The sequence below is a fragment of the Bicyclus anynana genome, chromosome Z (assembly GCF_947172395.1).
Source record: "Bicyclus anynana chromosome Z, ilBicAnyn1.1, whole genome shotgun sequence".
NCBI classification, from domain to species: Eukaryota; Metazoa; Arthropoda; class Insecta; order Lepidoptera; family Nymphalidae; genus Bicyclus; species Bicyclus anynana.
The window spans coordinates 20238128-20258628 of record NC_069110.1 but is presented as its reverse complement, the minus strand read 5'-3'; the positions used below and the strand labels follow the sequence as shown (position 1 = coordinate 20258628).

Sequence of the window (20501 nt, the reverse complement as noted above, 5' to 3'; positions counted from 1 at the left end):
CAAGAGGAGCTAAAGATTTACTTTCTATGAACGACGAATTTAAGGACCGTATTGTAGAAAAGTACCCTATGAAAACGCTTTTAGATATTGTTTTACATTTTATTTCAACATTCCTTAATAATTGCAATGAGATTGAATAAAAAATATTTTATTTTAACAATTGCTTGGAAATACTTTCAGAAACGAAGCAGAAAACGTCAATACTTTTTGTATCCAGGAGGATAGGTTCCCTCAACTGTTCACTGTTTAGTACATAGTACCTCCATATTTAAGTAGATGGCGTGTGCCAATTAAATATAGTAGTATTTTATTAATTATTTATTTTATTTCACACTTTTTAGTTACGATTGTAAGAAGATGATATCTTACTTTCAGTTTCCTGTTTAATATTAGTATAGATTCAGTCTATTTTAGGTGTAAATCTAAAAACACTTAGGTTGTGAAGACGAATCTAACGATATCATAATTACGTAAATCCGTTCAGCGGTTTGGAAGATTAGATAGGAATTTAAAATATCTCATATTAGTACTGAAAATTAATATAGGGGTGATATATTCATCATTAGCCGACGCCTAGTAGTGTCACCCGCGTAGTTGGCATTTCTGAAGAAATACGAAGATAAAATATAGCTTAAGACACTAATAAATAGCAGGGCTTTCTGTAAGTAAAAGAATTTTTAAAATCAGTTAAGTAAATCAAGAGATTACCCCTACAATACCAAAAACTTTATTTCTTAATAACATTTTAGCAGACACCCGCGGTTGCAGTCGTGTTGTGCTCATTTCCTTAAGAGTATGTGGATAATATATAGTTAATGGCACTTACATACAACGTGGCTTTCTAGTGGAAAAAAATCAAAATCGGTATAGTAGGTATATCCAGAGATAATCCATACAATACCACAAGCTTTACATCTTTATAATATTTTAAAAGACGCCTCGTGGTTTTACTCGCGTAGTTTCCGTTCCCGTAAGAATATGTGAATAAAATATAGCCTGTGATCCTTTCTTTCATGTGATTCTAGTTATTGATTAGAATCTAATAGTCAACGTTATGTCCATAGTAACACAAACACTTTTAAAGCGTCGGAGGTAACAGTGCACATATTACGGAAACCCCAAAATGTAATTGATACACGAACTCTTCTCGAAACTCTTCGTTTCTTATCATTTATTACAAAAACTGAATAAAAATAATGCATTGCAAAACTGGGCGAACGTAGCGGTTCAGAGCTGAATGTCGGAAGACTTGGATATGGGCAACGGAACGACAGGGGCCAAATGTTGGCTTACTTCATGGAGAAGGAGGGCCTCTTTATGATGAACTCCTTCTTCAGTAAGCCACCTTCAGGAAATGGAGCTGAATGAGCCCCGATGGTTCCACGAAAAACGAGGTTGACTTCATCTTGTCTTCCAGACGGCAAATATTAAATGATGTTTCTGTGATCCATAGGGTGAAAACCGGTAGCGATCACCGAATAGTTAGAGGTACGTTGAATATCAACGTTCAGCTAGAACGGTATTGACTGGTGAAGTCTACGCTCCGACCTACTCGTGCCCATATTGAAGACCCCGAGTCTTTTCAATTAGAACTGCAGAACCGCTTTGATTGCCTAGCAAATTGCGAAACTGTGGACTATCTGAACAACAGGTTCGTGGGTACTGTCCATTCAGTTCGGTCTAAGTTCTATAAGATCTACCGTACGAAAAAAACCAAAAATTTCTCAGACCATATACTTAAACTCATCTGAATCTATTCAGATGAGTTTGCAGGTGCGTCAAAATACCGACAAATCAGTAGACAGATCTCTAAGTCGCAAACCAGCGACTTGCGAAACTTATATACCAAGCGTTTTAAAAATGCGATTGAAAACAATCGAGGCTCAAAAGTTTTCGCCAGAGGTCTGTCTATTGGACAGAGGCAGCTGACGCGTTTTAAGACCGAACACGGTAATCTGATTTCTTCAAAGCCCGAGTTATTAAGTGAGGTCGCCAAGTTCTATGGACAGCTATACACGACTACTCAGCAGCCTGTTGACCCGAAGTTTATCCGACACTTTACCGAAGATATCCCAGACGTCAGCCTATACGAGATTAGTGCGGCTCTTAATTACCTAAAGAAGGCGCCAGGTGAGGACGGAATCACAGCAGAACTACTGAAAGCGGGTGAAAACCCGATACTTAAAGTCTTTCAAAGATTGTTCAATTCTGTCATTCACGAGGGCACGACGCCTGAGGCGTGGCATAGGAGCGTGGACACCTTGCTGAAGAATTACAGACCCATCTCGCTGCTAAGCCATGTTTTTAAACTGTTTTCGAGAGTCATTACAAATCGTCTCGCTAATAGGTTTGACGACTTCCAGCCTTCCGAACAAGCCGGTTTCCGAAAAGGCATTGCAAAACTGCCCATAGTACCATATACCACATCCATACGCTGCGGCAGGTCATACAGAAGACTAGTATAACCAGCCACTATGCTTAGCGTTTGTAAACTATGTCCGCTAGTATAATTATATGGGTCATTTGAACAACCAGCTGGCCTAATCACTATAATATTATACAGATACATATTTTAGAGTAATTTAATATTTCACAGTAAATATTTAAAATTCCTTACAGTAAATCGTGCACGCCATCTATTCAAAACTGAAGGAACTTTGCAGTGAAAAGCCTCCTGTCCACATCCTCCTGGATGCGCTCCGCGGATACGCTACCTTGTTTCGTGCAGATAATATTTCATAGCCATTGCGAAAATATAAGGTATTTTTAAATTAAATTAAAATATAAATATTTTTAAATCTGCACTTATCAAAGAAAATTGTAATAAAATGTAAACAAATAACATTAAGCGTTTCTATAAGTCACTTTTCTAGAATACGGTCCTATGATTCGACGCTCATAGCAAATCAAATCGTTGGCTCCACTTGTAATGCGGGTGGGTAAAGCCAGGGATTTACTTTATGATCCGGGTTCAAATCCACCTACATCAAAACTATATAACTTTTATTATTATTTTCTTTTTTCTCATTTATTTATTAGTTCTTTTTTTTAATTTTTAACAATGGTAATAAAATAATACAACACAAAATTTATAAAAAAAAATAACTCCCCGCTGAGGCACATTTAGGTGCCTAAGCAACCGGTGGTCAGGGGTCAGGATCCTCCGAAAAATAATCACTGCCTTCAAAATCTGACCCTTTTTAACCGACTTAAAAAAAAGAGGAGGTTCTCAATTCGACGCGTATGTTTTTTTATTTTGTTGTCCCATTGTCATCATGTCAGGATCTGATGGTGGGATCCTGAAGAAATCGTAAGAACAGCTATAGCGTTTGTTACTTTTTTCATGAGGCACTCTAAAAATCATCATTCAATATAATCATATTATGTTACATTATCATTATCATTACCTACTAATCAGTTTGAAGGCAGTGCTAAACCGGTGTCGTATTAATTTAAGCAGTTTCTGAAAGAACTACATGAAAGAATATTGAAAAAAATATATGTTTTTGAGGTCGGTTGTATTTTTTTATTATTACTAAAGTTATGATTTTACGATGCAAGCAAAATATTCTGTAAGATGTAGTTCATCTTATCAATTCATACCGTATTAGAAGCAATTCCAGATATAAGATCTAAAAATATATGCTTAAGACGCTGTTAAGGTATTGTCCTACAATTAAGTCCCGTACGTGTCAATTAAGTCACGTAAGTGAATCGATGTCGACGCTTGTCAAGAGCCTTTGATTCATTTAGTGTGCTCCAGAGTCAAATTCAATGCCGTACATGAGATTCTCTTTTTTTTAAAACTACAAAATATGTTTGTTGTCCTGTAAAAAGTTAGACATACAACCGGATGGGAATCGAACTTACGCCCTCCGATTCTAAGGCAGAGTTCTATCCACTGGGATATCGTACTGTATCAGACCAAATACGATGCTTGAATTCGTCACTCAGCCATCAGTATATCATAGGCTAATCGACTACAGCCTCTGATATACATTTGGTACCTGGTTCGAAACCAACACACAATATTAAATATTTTTATTTCACTCTAATTTTTATATTTACAATTTTATGATTAACGCAAAATATATATTGAAAGCAAATATGCTTGTGTATTAGCAAATATATAATACTTTGAAAAAATAAATATCTAATATCTACGGCTGAAATTAAGCATACTCATGAGTACCCACTTGATATTTTGCAATTTTTGATGCCTTCATTGAATCATGATGAGGCGAAATACTATTTTGGTTGATTTGTATTTTACGAAAAAAGTTATTACATGTAGGTAAAACAGTGCGAGTTTTTCAGATCTTATCTAAAAGGTTCGACAGTGTAGCGGTTGGGTCGGCTGAGTGAATTAGAGAAGAGACCGAGATCAAATCCTAGTCTCTATAAATCGATTTATATATTTTATAAATATTTCATCAATGTGTATGTGTAACTGTTTCAAAATTCCTCATATAAATATGTGCATTAAACTAATACGATTGTATTTTTAACATGAGTCTCACTGTCAAAGGTTAAAATGTTTTAATTGGCATGTGATCGTCTATGGATTAGGACTTTATAATGTGCCTTCATTTTTCAATGTGTCAAAGTTTACCGTGATAGTCTTTCTGGTATCACCCTGTTTTGTGAGAAAACCCATGTCCTCTGTGTTTATGTAATGGGAGAGCCTTTCCGAGAGGAAACGAATTATTACGCTATCTTTCGCATATTCAGTTCCTAATTAAAAAAAATATTATATTATTTTATTAATATTTTATCAGTCTTAGATTCTCATAATTGCGCCATCTGCGGTACAGCAGCCTTTATTACGAGTCAAAGTTTATCGCAAAACTCTTGTCCTGTTATCCTGCTTTGTGCTCAAGTAATAGGAACTTTGGTAGAGCCATCTAAACCAATATTGGTGTAACACAATGCCCTTTGAAGGTTCGAGATGTACTGCGCCGTAACATGGTGGCGTTGAATTAGAATGTTTTCAAAGAAACTAGAATAATGATCGATTAATTTTTACTTAGACAGGCATATCATAAAGAGAAAATATTTTTATCGAACAGTTTTGTTAGTAACGTACTGTTTCCAGCTTACGCAGTATTACATTAATTGGCCCCCGCCATCTATAAAAATAACGTGGTACTAGGGTACTGGGAAGCCATCGCTTAAAAGGTTCCTGAATAAGGAACGCATCAACGTGTTTTGATTTTTTCTCGTATATATAGGTATTTTGGAACAATGGCAAGAATAAATAACTTTTAAAAATATCTATTTGCATTCATTAAAGAAAGTATATTAAAAATGTATAAAACTAATATTAGGTGTTTTAGTTAGCTATTTTCGTACGATATGGTTCTCGAATTCGCAGTACCTATCCTGTGAATCGGTAGCTCTGCTCAGAGCAAGTGGAAAAAGCTTTCGATTTACATTATGCACCGGTTTCAAACCCAGAGCCTACATATATTAAATAATTTTAATAACATATTTAATTTTTTTTTTCACTATTTATTTTGCAATTAAAATTTAGGATTTATGCAATATATTTTGAAAGGACTTACAGTTTACACACCGTTACTTGACAATTTGCGAAGATACTCGTAGGTACCCCTATTCCTACACTACCCTTTTTATTGCAGGAGGAAAACCTCACGAATGAAATCCAGGTAGCCATAAGATGACGGCACTTTGAAGTCGTTAGACAAAATATAATATGTTATAAAAAATATTCTGATATAAGATTCGATAAGAATTTAAAAGTAGTCTCATATTAGTACTGAAAATGAAAATAGGGGTGATATATTCATCATTAGCCGACGCCTAGCAGTGTCACCCGCGTAGTTGGCATTTCTGAAGAAATACGAAGATAAAATATAGCTTAAGACACTAATAAATAGCAGGGCTTTCTGTAAGTAAAAGAATTTTTAAAATCGGTTAAGTAAATCAAGAGATTACCCCCTACCATATCACAAACTTAACTTCTTAATAATATGTTAGCAGACACCCGCGGTTGTCGGAGTCAGTTGTTTTTTTTATATAATTATTTTTTCAGAACGATACAGAAATGGAAATATTCGCCAACAGGGAAATTAATCTGATTTCATTATTTTCACACTGTTCCAAAATAAGTTTTGTTGTCCTGCAAAAAGTTATAGGTGCATGCCCTGGACCGGATTCGAACTTACGCCCTCCGATTTAAATGCAGAGGTCATACCCACTGGGCTCTCATACATCATCAGACCAATACCGTCCTTAAATTCGTCACTCAGTCGTTCGTATATCAGAGTCTAACGATCATTCTTGTCGCGTATAGTCTCTGATATACATTTTGTACCTGTTTCGAACCCAACACACATTTTTTTTTTAAACTTTTTTATTTTTTATGCTTACAATTTTATGGTTTACGCAAAATATTTTGAAAAACAAATATATAGGTAATATTTTCTAAACAAATAAAGCATACTCATGATACTTAATTGTTTTGATGCCTTCATTTAATCATGATAAGCCGAAATATCACTTAAATATAAAAGTAATCATCATCTATTATGTTGGTTGTTTTGTATTTTCTGCAAAAAGCTATCATACGTAGGTAAAGCAGTGCGATGGTGTTTTACAGATCTTGTCAGTAGGGCTCTACGGCGTAGCGGTTGGGTCGGCTGAGTTATTTAGAGCAGAGACCGAGATCAAATCCTAGTCGCTAAAAATCGATTAATATTTTATTATTATTTCATCAACGTGTAACGTTTTATACGTTTAAAAATGCCTCATATAAAAGTGCATAAAACATAATACGACTATTTTTAACATGACTCGAACTGTCAAAGATTAATACGTTTTAATTGGCATGTGATCGTCTTTTGATTAGAACCCATTAGTCACCGTTATGTCCATAGTAACACAAATACTTTAAAGTGTCGGAGGTAACAGTTTTCATATTACGGAAACCCCAAAATTTAATTGATAAACGAACTTATCATTTGTTACAAAAACTCTGAGTAAAATTAATACATAAATACATTGTGTGTAGGTCGTTTATATAGTTACGCTTTCGTGAACCGCATAAGACTTCATTGACAGCGAGTGGCAACACAACATTCGGGTTTACCCCGGACATCTGTATTACTCCTCATCGCTGTTTCTGTAGTTCTTACGAAGTCACAGAAGTTAAAGTGTTTTGGGTGAGCGAGTGAGAACAGGTGTGGCACCTTTTTTAGAAAAGATGGTCATTGGCTCCAACTCCCACACAATGACGTTGGTCCTCTCCCTGAATATTAGTGAGATTAGATTTAAGTTTATTTAAGAACCAGGACCCTCCCCCCTTTATCGTGAGGGTAATCGTTTGTTGGTATATATATTGTATAGAACTAATAACAGAGTGTCAGACGACAAGTACAACACAGTATAATATACAGGCCTAGCTTTAACTAATATATAAATAGACATATCTTAGAGCAACGCACACCATAAACCTTTCAGTATCCGGGCCTAAGCCTCTAATTGCATCTTAATGTCAAGCATAACAAGGCATCACTGTAAAACCAGTGTAATACAGGCAAAGCCTTTAGCATTATCAATAACTCTCAAGAGACTGTAATGTGTATAATTAATAAGCCATCAGAAGTCAATTACTACGTAAAGTTTGATATATGTGACATATAAGGGGCACAGTTCAGTTAGTGTAGTCGGGTTTTTTATTTTATTAATTATTTATTTTATTTATTCATGTGTCATTTATTCAGGTGTGTTAAATGTGCACCTTCAGAATATTTTGCATAATTTTAAAATTGCAAGATAAATAGAGAAAAAAAAATAAAAATAATATTTAATAGGTTAGTCAAATTATTTTATATGATGTGGATGATGGATTCGAAACCGGTACATAAAGTAAATCCCTGGCTTTATCCCCCTGCAGAACAAGAGGAGCTAAAGATTTACTTTCTATGAACGACGAATTTAAGGAACGTATTGTAGAAAAGTACCCTATGAAAACGCTTCTAGATAGTGTTTTACATTTTATTTCAACATTCCTTAATAATTGCAATGAGATCGAATAAAAAATATATTATTTTAACAATTGCTTGTAAATACTTTCAGAAACGAAGCAGAAAACGTCAATACTTTCTGTATCCAGGAGGATAGGTTCCCTCAACTGTTCACTGTTTAGTACATAGTACCTCCATATTTAAGTAGATGGCGTGTGCCAATTAAATATAGTAGTATTTTATTAATTATTTATTTTATTTCACACTTTTTAGTTACGATTGTAAGAAGATGATATCTTACTTTCAGTTTCCTGTTTAATATTAGTATAGATTCAGTCTATTTTAGGTGTAAATCTAAAAACACTTAGGTTGTTAAGACGAATCTAACGATATCTTAATTACGTAAATCCGTTCAGCGGTTTGGAAGATTAGATAGGAATTTAAAATATCTCATATTAGTACTGAAAATTAAAATAGGGGTGATATATTCATCATTAGCCGACGCCTAGTAGTGTCACCCGCGTAGTTGGCATTTCTGAAGAAATACGAAGATAAAATATAGCTTAAGACACTAATAAATAGCAGGGCTTTCTGTAAGTAAAAGAATTTTTAAAATCGGTTAAGTAAATCAAGAGATTACCCCTACAATACCAAAAACTTTATTTCTTAATAACATTTTAGCAGACACCCGCGGTTGCACTCGTGTTGTGCTCATTTCCTTAAGAGTATGTGGATAATATATAGTTAATGGCACTTACATACAACGTGGCTTTCTAGTGGAAAACATTCAAAATCGGTATAGTAGGTATATCCAGAGATAATCCATACAATACCACAAGCTTTACATCTTTATAATATTTTAAAAGACGCCTCGTGGTTTTACTTGCGTAGTTCCCGTTCCCGTAAGAATATGTGAATAAAATATAGCCTGTGATCCTTTCTTTCATGTGATTCTAGTTATTGATTAGAATCTAATAGTCAACGTTATGTCCATAGTAACACAAACACTTTTAAAGCGTCGGAGGTAACAGTGCACATATTACGGAAACCCCAAAATGTAATTGATACACGAACTCTTCGTTTCTTATCAGTTATTACAAAACCTGAATAAAAATAATACATTGCAAAACTGGGCAAACGTAGCGGTTCAGAGCTGAATGTCGGAAGACTTGGATATGGGCAACGGAACGACAGGGGCCAAATGTTGGCTTACTTCATGGAGAAGGAGGGCCTCTTTATGATGAACTCCTTCTTCAGTAAGCCACCTTCAGGAAATGGAGCTGAATGAGCCCCGATGGTTCCACGAAAAACGAGATTGACTTCATCTTGTCTTCCAGACGGCAAATATTAAACGATGTTTCTGTGATCCATAGGGTGAAAACCGGTAGCGATCACCGAATAGTTAGAGGTACGTTGAATATCAACGTTCAGCTAGAACGGTATTGACTGGTGAAGTCTACGCTCCGACCTACTCGTGCCCATATTGAAGACCCCGAGTCTTTTCAATTAGAACTGCAGAACCGCTTTGATTGCCTAGCAAATGCGAAACTGTGGACTATCTGAACAACAGGTTCGTGGGAACTGTCCATTCAGTTCGGTCTAAGTTCTGTAAGATCTACCGTATGAAACAAACCAAAAATTTCTCAGATCATATACTTAAACTCATCTGAATCTATTCAGATGAGTTTGCAGATGCGTCAAGATACCGACAAATCAGTAGACAGATCTCTAAGTCGCAAACCAGCGACTTTCGAAACTTCAATACCAAGCGTTTTAAAAATGCGATTGAAAACAATCGAGGCTCAAAAGTTTTCGCCAGAGGTCTGTCTATTGGACAGAGGCAGCTGACGCGTTTTAAGACCGAACACGGTAATCTGATTTCTTCAAAGCCCGAGTTATTAAGTGAGGTCGCCAAGTTCTATGGACAGCTATACACGACTACTCAGCAGCCTGTTGACAATTTGGGTAAAGACCCCAGAGCTGACCCGAAGTTGATCCGACACTTCACCGAAGATATCCCAGACGTCAGCCTATACGACATTAGTGCGGCTCTTAAACACCTAAAGAAGGCGCCAGGTGAGGACGGAATCACAGCAGAACTACTGAAAGCGGGTGAAAACCCGATACTTAAAGTCTTTCAAAGATTGTTCAATTCTGTCATTCACGAGGGCACGACGCCTGAGGCGTGGCATAGGAGCGTGGTGGTTCTGTTCTTCAAAAAAGGTGACAACACCTTGCTGAAGAATTATAGACCCATCTCGCTGCTAAGCCATGTTTTAAAATTGTTTTCGAGAGTCATTACAAATCGTCTCGCTAATAGGTTTGACGACTTCCAGCCTTCCGAACAAGCCGGTTTCCGAAAAGGCTTTAGTACCATATACCATATCCATACGCTGCGGCAGGTCATACAGAAGACTAGTATAACCAGCCACTATGCTTAGCGTTTGTAAACTATGTCCGCTAGTATAATTATATGGGTCATTTGAACAACCAGCTGGCCTAATCACTATAATATTATACAGATACATATTTTAGAGTAATTTAATATTTCACAGTAAATATTTAAAATTCCTTACAGTAAATCGTGCACGCCATCTATTCAAAACTGAAGGAACTTTGCAGTGAAAAGCCTCCTGTCCACATCCTCCTGGATGCGCTCCGCAGATACGCTACCTTATTGACGTTACCTTGTTTCGTGCAGATAATATTTCATAGTCATTGCAAAAATATAAGGTATTTTTAAATTTGTTACACTGCACTTATCAAAGAAAATTGTAATAAAATGTAAACAAATAATATTAAGCGTTTCTATAAGGTACTTTTCTAGAATACGGTCCTATGATTCGACGTTCATAGCACGTAAATCGTTGGCTCCACTGGTAATGCGGGTGGGTAAAGCCAGGGATTTACTTATGTTCCGGGTTCAAATCCACCTACATCAAAACTAAATAACTTTTTATTGTTATTTTCTTTTTTCTCGTTCATTTATTAGTTCTTTTATTTAATTTTTAACAATATTAATAAAATCCAAATTATAATACAAAACTTTATAAAAAAAATATTAGCCCCCCGCTGAGGCACATTTGAGTGCCTAAGCAACCTGTGGTCAGGGGTCAGGATCCTCCGAAAAATAATCACTGCCTTCAAAATCTGACCGACTTTTTAACCGACTTAAAAAAAGAGGAGGTTCTCAATTCGACGCGTATGTTTTCTATTTTGTTGTCCCATTGTCATCATGTCAGGATCTGATGGTGGGATCCTGAAGAAATCGAGGAAAACTTTCAAAAATCGTAAGAACAGCTATAGCGTTTGTTATTTTTTTCATTAGGCACTCTAAAAATCATCATTCAATATAATCATATTATGTTACATTATCATTATCATATTACCAACTAATCAGTTTGAAGGCAGTGCTAAACTGTAAAAATATTAGTACTGAAAATTAAAATAGGGGTGATATATTCATCATTAGCCGACGCCTAGCAGTTTCACCCGCGTAGTTGTCATTTCTGAAGAAATTCGAAAATAAAATATAGCTTAAGACACTAATAAATAGCAGGGCTTTCTGTAAGTAAAATAATTTTCAAAATCGGTTAAGTAAATCAAGAGATTACCCCCTACAATACCAAAAACTTTACTTCTTAATAATATGTTAGCAGACACCCGCGGTTGCAGTCGTGTTGTGCTCATTTCCTTAAGAGTATGTGGATAATATATAGTTAATGGCACTTACATACAACGTGGCTTTCTAGTGGAAAACATTCAAAATCGGTATAGTATATCCAGAGATAATCCATACAGTACCACAAGCTTTACATCTTTATAATATTTTAAAAGACGCCTCGTAGTTCCCGTTCCCGCAAGAATGTGTGAATTAAATATAGCCTATGATCCTTTCTTTCATGTGGTCCTAGTTACTAATAAAATCACCACACGGGTTTGGCACTAACTTCAAACTGATCAATAGGTAGAAAACATTATAATGTTCTTTTCCCTTTTTAGTTTTGAGTGAGTTACGATACAGAAATGGAAAATGTGTGTACTAAAAATCTTGTATATTTTAGTAGATTACTCCATCTCAATATTAGCCGAAATAATATTCGCCAACAGGGAAATTAATCTGATTTCATTATTTTCACACTGTTCCAAAATATGTTTGTTGTCCTGCAAAAAGTTATAGGTGCATGCCCCGGACCGGATTCGAACTTACGCCCTCCGATTTAAATGCAGAGGTCATATCCACTGGGCTCTGATACATCATCAGACGAATACCGTCCTTAAATTCGTCACTCAGTCGTCCGTATATCAGAGACTAACGATCATTCTTGTCGCGTATAGTCTCTGATATACATTTTGTACCTGTTTCGAACCCAACACACATTTTTTTTTTAAATTTTTTATTTTTTATGCTTACAATTTTATGATTTACGCAAAATATTTTGAAAAACAAATATATAGGTAATATTTTCTAAACAAATATCCAATACAGCTGAAATTAAGCATACTCATGATACTTAATTGTTTTGATGCCTTCATTTAATCATGATAAGCCGAAATATCAGTTAAATATAAAAGTAATCATCATCTATTATGTTGGTTGTTTTGTATTTTGTGCAAAAAGCTATCATACGTAGGTAAAGCAGTGCGACGGTGTTTTACAGATCATGTCAGTAGGGTTCTACGGCGTAGCGGTTGGGTCGGCTGAGTTATTTAGAGCAGAGACCGAGATCAAATCCTAGTCGCTAAAAATCGATTAATATTTTATTATTATTTCATCAACGTGTAACGTTTTACACGTTTAAAAATGCCTCAAATAAAAAGTGCATAAAACATAATTTACGAGTATTTTTAACATGACTCGAACTGTCAAAGATTAATACGTTTTAATTGGCTTTTGGCGTCTATTGATTAGAATCTAATAGTCAACGTTATGTCCATAGTAACACCAATACATTAAAGCGTCGGAGGTAACAGTTTTCATATTACGGAAACCCCAAAATGTAATTGATACACGAACTTATCATTTGTTACAAAAACTCTGAGTAAGATTAATACTCAATTGGGTGCCGGATCCATTGCGTGGTAATCAAATCAAATCAAATCAAAAATCATTTATTTCAAGTAGGCTCAGTTTACAAGCACTTTTGACACGTCAGTCGACTATTTGTAAAGATTCTACCACCGGTTCGGAAGGCAGGTTCTGCTGAGAAGATACCGGCAAGAAACTCAACAGTTGCTCTTTTGAAAAAGTCATACAGTATTATAATATACAATTGATAACAATAACTGTTTACATTTCTTATAGTTTTACTTTCTGTGTGAAGGTGGAAGCTGATCCAACGGCCTCCAAGCATCTTTATCATTAAGGAACTCATCAATGTTGTAGTACCCTCGACTAAGTAAATGTTTTTAACACATTGCTTAAAGCTATGCATTGGCAGGACCATCACAGTCTTGGGGATCTTATTATAGAAGAGTACACCCAAACCTACAAAAGATTTTTTTACTCTTTGGTGACGATATGCAGAAATAACTAACTTATGCCCGTGTCTAGTAAGACGTGGGTTTAAATCTCCTTTTCGTTTGTAAAAATTAATATTTTGTCTTACATATACTATACTGTTATATATATATATATTGACAGGCTACTGTTAGTATACCTATTTCTTTAAACTTTTGACGAAGTGACTCGCGTGATTTTAATTGATATATTGCTCGAATAGCTCTTTTTTGAAGTACAAATATAGATTGTATATCGGCAGCCTTGCTCCACAATAAAATACCGTAAGACATTACGCTGTGAAAGTACGCAAAATAAACAAGCCTAGCTGTATCAACATCAGTAAACTGTCTTATTTTTCTCACGGCAAATGCCGCTGAGCTAGAGGTTGAGAGAGAAAAACTACGAGCAAAGTCCAGGACTTGTGACCAGTGGATGTAGGGTTAAGGAATTCCTTGACAACCGATTAACACTACCCTCTTCCGCTCGTGTTCTCCCTACCTATCCAAATTTGGCAAGATCCTATTAGAGCAGCTTTGGATACCCGTTCTAATATAGACCTAGCTGCAGTTCTAGACCAGTATGATTATAGGAACATTTTTTATCACAGAATAAATACATGGTTCCCGCGGGAGTCAAGAAAAACAGAACTTAACCCGCGAACGAAGTTGCGAGCGTCCTCTAGTTTATAATATAAAAGTATTTTTATGAATTTCAAGGAAACAATATTTATAACGAACTGATTTATTTATTTAGTCCGAACTGTTTCCGGGTTACAACGCACTACTATATTTAATTGGCACACGCCATCTACTCAAATATGGAGGTACTATGTACTGAACAGAGAACAGTTGAGGGAACCTATCCTCCTGGATACAGAAAGTATTGACGTTTTCTGCTTCGTTACTGAAAGTATTTTCAAGCAATTGTTAGAATATAATATTTTTTAATCAATCTCATTGCAATCATTAAAGAAAGTTGAAATAAAATGTAAAAAAATATCTAGAAGCGTTTTCATAGGATACTTTTCTACAATACGTTCCTTAAATTCGTCGTTCATAGCAAGTAAATAAGTATTAATTTGAAATCATTTTAAAATAAGTATTAATTTGAAATCATTTTAAAATAAGTATTAATTTGAAATCATTTTAAAATATCCTCTGAGATACAACTGGCATCCAAAATGCAAAATGTTGAATGGTACGTACTTGTCCGTAAAGTTGGCAGTACCCTAAAAAGGCCGTCTATGGTTATGACACTGTCAGTTGTCAGATGTTTTTACTGTTAAAAGCGAACGCTTTAGACATAAAGATTGCATCGATGTACAACTTTTGAAACAAAAATTTGAAACGTCATTTAATTCATTTAAAGTTTTAATATCTCGCTCCAAATTAAAGGTGTCAAGTTTAGAGTTTACCGCGAGCGAGCTGTTTTAGTTAAAGGCGCCTCAAATTTATCTCACAATGGATAGTGTACATAAGAAATTGTCACTAATAACCTTTAATTGCAAGTCAATTAAGAGAACAGTCCAATGTATCCGTGATTTATGTAATAAAGCCGATATAATAGCCCTTCAGGAGACATGGCTATTGCCTCATGACCTAAATATGGTTCAGACTATTAGGACAGATTTTGCATGTGCAGCCATTTCTTCCGTGGACACTTCGGCTGGTGTGCTGCGTGGGAGGCCTTACGGTGGAATGGCACTCATGTGGAATAAAGCTAGGTGTAGTAATGTGTCCATAATAAACTGTTCGAGTGATAGAATCATGGCTATACGTGTCAACTCCGGTTCGCGTTCCTTTTTAGTGTTTAACGTTTATATGCCGACAGATGAACTTAATAACCTTCCAGACTTTACTAACTGTCTAGTTAAAATAAATGCAATTGTCGATGAGTGTAATGTGGCATCTGTTTACATTCTGGGGGATTTAAACGCGCATCCGAATGCTCGTTTTGGTAAGGAACTTATGCATTTCTGTGAGGAACAGAAGTGGATTTGGGCTGATGTAACGAAGCTAGGTATTAATTCCGGCACTTTTACTTACGTAAGTGACGCCCATGGTACTCACAGATGGTTAGATCATTGTCTTACTACAGAAGCAGCGTGGGAAACAGTATCAACCGTAGACGTTTTATATGACAATAATTCTTCGTCTGACCATTTTCCTCTACGCGTTACGTGTAATATTTAATTGGAAGATAACCTAGCTGCAGATGTAGGGAGTCCTTCCAGAACGGGCATTCGATGGGGTGTCAGAGATTCAACACAGATTGAAAATTATTGTAATTATTGTAAAAATAAATTGGATAAACTTGACGAACGATTAAGTTCTATAGACTGTGATAATAAAACATGTAACAATTTAGATAATCACTATTTATTTATTATAAAGCTGTATGATTACATTGTTCACATTATGCAGTTGGGTGCAAAACGCTCATCAAAAAGATGTCAGTCTACTAACATTAAACACAAACAGGTCACAGAATGGAATTTTCATGTCCAAAGCAGTCATACCATATATAAACATAGTTTTGAATGTTGGCCGTCTACTAGTATAGCGTTTGATTGTATGATTTAAGCACGTAAAACTTTCAAAAATAAACTGCGCTGGTGTCAACGAAATGAAGAAGCCATTCGATTAGATATTTTAGCTGCTCATCGCAAACAGAAAAAAATTGTTAAATTCTGGAATGAGACCAAGACTTTGATTATAAACAAATAAATAGGCCAATGAAGGCCTACAGTGTCATGAACAGATTGCCAATATGTTTGCAGAACGATTTAAAGTTCAGCCGCAACCAATTGATCACAGCTTAAAGGGTAATAGGACTACTAATTCTTCTTATTTATTTTATCTAAATCAGGATATAACACAGTTTACAGATAGTGACATAACATAAATTGTTAAACAAATGAATAGGGAAAAAAGTCCTGGGGCAGATGAATTAAGCATCGAATATGTCTTATATGGTGGTAAAATTCTGCATGAAAAGCTGTGTGCTTTATATAATGATTGCATTAAATATTCCTATTTGCCCCAAAACTTAATGAAAACAATAGTAGTTCCGATTGTAAAGAATCTGGTGATCTAGGTTCGGCTAATAATTACCGGCCTATCTCCTTAGGCACTATATTAGGAACAATATTGGAACGGTTGTTACAGCCCGAACTGCTTCAGAATGTGGTTAAGATGATGCTCAGTTTGGTTTCCGGCCCAGTCTCTCGACAGACTTGGCGGTACTTGGTTTGAAATACGCTGTAAGTTACTATACTAGACGCGACACCTCTATCTACGCCTGTTTTCTTGATCTGAGCCGGGCTTTCAACCTAGTCAATTATGATATTCTCTGGGAGAAATTGTATAAGTCTCAGGTCCCAAGAGAAATTGTGGCCCTGTTAGGTTACTGGTACGGAAACCAAACTAATACAGTAAAATGGGGTGACTCGACCTCTAATTTTTATAAATTAGAATGCGGTTTTCTTCAAGGGGGCATAACCTCTCCGGATCTATTCAATATTTACGTAAATAACTTGATAGAGGAACTGAGAGACACCAATGTTGGATGTCATATCAACGGCATTTGTATAAATAGCCTTAGCTATGCTGATGACATGGTGGTTCTCAGTCCCTCTATTAAGGGTCTGAGAAAGCTATTATCAGTGTGTGAGAATTATGCCAATTCTCACGGATTGAAATACAACGTAGATAAATCGGAGATGATGGTTTTCAAATCAGGTAAGGGTCCGGAGAGAATACCAGCCGTCACGTTAAATGGTAAAGCAGTTCGGATTGTGCAAAAATTCAAGTACCTAGGGCATATATTAACAGATAAGCTAAAAGATGACTATGATATTGAGAGAGAAAGGCGGGCACTCTCGATTCGTTGCAATAGGCTGGCGCGTAGATGACTCTTTTTAATGCGTACTGCCAATGTTTTTATACGTGCCAGCTATGGACAAACTTTCTGAGAAAGTCCTACACTGCAATACGTGTACAGTATAACAACGCGTTCCGAATTATTATGGGTCTCCCGCGCTATTGCAGTGCTTCCACCATGTTTGCCGAAGCGAGGGTGCCCGACTTCTATTGTATTGTTAGGGCTCGTATAGCATCTTTTTGGAAAAGAATTGGGAACTCTAACAATACAATACTCCAGCTCGTCTGTGAAGATATGTACAATCCAATTTTCTCGTATTGGCTATCTGTTCACCAAGACATGAACAGAAAATGATTTATGATCCTTGTGACCTGTTTGACATCTGGAATTGGATTTTCTAGACTTTAAGATTTGACTTCGTGCATATTACGAGTTGTTTAACTGCTATAGACCTAAGTTTAAACTAAGCATATTTTGTATTGGGTTTTATGTCTTTTAATAAAAAATATTATTATATTATTATTATTATAAATGCATTCTACTCTCACGCCCGGTACAAAATAAATATATATAAGGCCAAAAGGAAAATACATAAATTTACTTAGATACGCAAAATAAATAAACATAAATGTACGCTACATAAATACATATATGCACCGGGCGGAGGATTCACCCCGGCAGGCAGACCAAACGGCCGGGGGTCAGGGCGACAGGTGAAGAATTATTATTATTATAAAATAATAGTATCCAGACCATCGATCTAATAGTCAAAGTCACTCGTAGTTAAATTAAACACCTAATAAATAACAATTTGCGGCGACACATTTTTTCGATAATACTTTTGTAGTGTGTGTAGTTCCATGAAGTTTTCCAATATGTCTTTTGGCCAAATAGTCAAAGGGAAAGTTTAATAATTAATTGGCACAGAATGACGTTCTTGTTATTATTTTTCGAAACGGTTCTAATTATCTTTACTAATATTATATAGACGTGGAAAATTTGTGAGGTTGTGGGGGTTACTCCTTGGATCTACTGAGCCGATTTTAAAAATTCTTTTACCAAAAGATTCACATTGTATACATTACACATTGGTCACTTTTTTATAATTCTCAATTTATCATAAAAACACAATACAGAATATTTTTTTTACATGCTTGTTATTGCCATAAAACTTTTTTTTTTAGTTCGTACAGCCTTTAATCTTTTAAATTTAATCTTGCTCTCTCATAATAGAGAATGCTTTTATATTAGTAATATTTTTCCCATTAATATTTAAAAAACTACATTATCATATCCATTGTATGGAATAGAAATTCATTAAAATTGTAAATAGCTACTTGCGCCTAGGCGTCAAAATTTTCTGAGTTATTGAGATGAAAATATTTAATCGTATTTTTTTAATAGGTTGCAGTAGCAGAATAACATACAGTAATTATTATTAGTTTTATAATTTACTTTATCGATTGCAAAGTTATTATGGATGGAACATGAACAAATATAATTTTCGTATCGATCATATATAATAGGTATTAGTCTCACTTGTCGGGAAAGTGAGTGATAAGTTCGCAGTGCAATTGTATTAGAAATTCAGATTCAAGTCACGAGTGTAAAGTTTAGGGTGTTGTTTAAGGTTCTAAAATGACGCATTATATACGAGGTAGATTTGGGCCCGTTTATTTAGAGAAAGGGGTGATCACTGATCGTTTATTATCGTTTTTGCAATATTGACGTTATACCAATTTCCAAGCACAAAAAAAAATTAATATAAACTAGGACATTCGGAAAACATGTTTTGAGGAAAAACACAAAAGGAGATGTCCCAAGATTGTGAATTGAAAAATACCATGCGTCTCAATTACATATATCTAATAAAACTATTTCACAATTACCATGTTATTCCTGGGGCAAATGATGTATGGGGAGTGGGGCATCTTCTTTAATTTCATCATAGGCCTGTATCCACTGCTGGCCTTAGCTAGGCTTATAGGCTTTTCCGAGAGCGCACCACCGCACACGATCCTCCGCCTTCCTCATCCAGCCACTTCCCACTACCTTCTTAATGTCGTCGGACCATATAGCTGGAGGGCGTCCTACACTGCGCTTGCTGGTACGTGGTCTCCACTCCAGAACACGTCTGCCCCAGCGAACATCTCTTCTGCGATAAATATGCCCCCCCACTGCCACTTCATATAATCCTTTGCATACGTCGATTAATTACGTTCTCCTTCGCACTTCTTCGTTCCGGATTTTGACCTTCAGAGAGATTTCTAACGTAGTTCTAACATAGAATTGAATTTCGTCGTTATCAACCCATAGTCGGCTCACTGAGCTCGAGTCTCCTCTCAGAATGAGAGGGTGTAGGCCAATAGTCCACCACGCTGGCCCAATGCGGATTGGAAGACTTCACACACGCAGAGAATTAAGAAAATTCTCTGGTATGCAGGTTTCCTCACAATGTTTTCCTTCACCGTTTAAGACACGTGATATTTAATTTCTTAAAATGCACACAACTGAACAGTTGGAGGTGCATGCCCCGGACTGGATTCGAACCCACACACTCCGGAATCGGAGGCAGAGGTCATATCTACTGGGCTATCACGGCCTCCAAGAATTTAATTTACAAAATATTTATTACTTTGTATTGTAAAGCTTAGAAAATCTTAACTATGAGCTGTGTTGAGTTGGAAAGGTGCTCTGGTCGCAATAATCAAAGATAATACATTTCTAAAATTTACCAAATATTAATGGTAATATTTTTCTTCCACAGAGGCGCGGGTGGCGGGGGGATGTTTGGTGATGTCAACATTTCCGCCATACTGGATTCCTTTAGCATAAGTTACGACAAAAGAGTAAGACCAAACTACGGAGGTTAGTGTAACAATATTTACTACCTTACAAACACGTCGAAGGAAAAATAAAAAATATTTTAATCATTTTATCATTTTAAAAAAGTTTTTGTAACACGTGACGTCATTTGGACGAACCATAATTGCACCTAAACCGCGAATTAAACGTTTCTTGACTGCCTTAATAAATCTATTACAAAATACATTATCTCTTAGAACATCAGAGTTTTAATATAATTTAATTAAATATTATATTGAAATTTATAATTTACAAATTCAACT

The 20501-nt window shown here is 35.7% G+C and overlaps 1 protein-coding gene across 2 annotated transcripts in view; it reads left to right on the top strand.

Moving 5' to 3' along the window:
- The window catches only part of LOC128199715 (gamma-aminobutyric acid receptor subunit beta-like), a 107723-nt gene that overhangs the window by 73807 nt on the left and 13415 nt on the right, over positions 1-20501 (top strand). For both annotated transcript variants that reach the window (XM_052890647.1, XM_052890648.1), the window contains exon 2: positions 20141-20241. In XM_052890647.1, coding sequence (XP_052746607.1) covers positions 20141-20241 — 101 coding nt within the window. The remainder of the gene's footprint in view (positions 1-20140; positions 20242-20501) is intronic.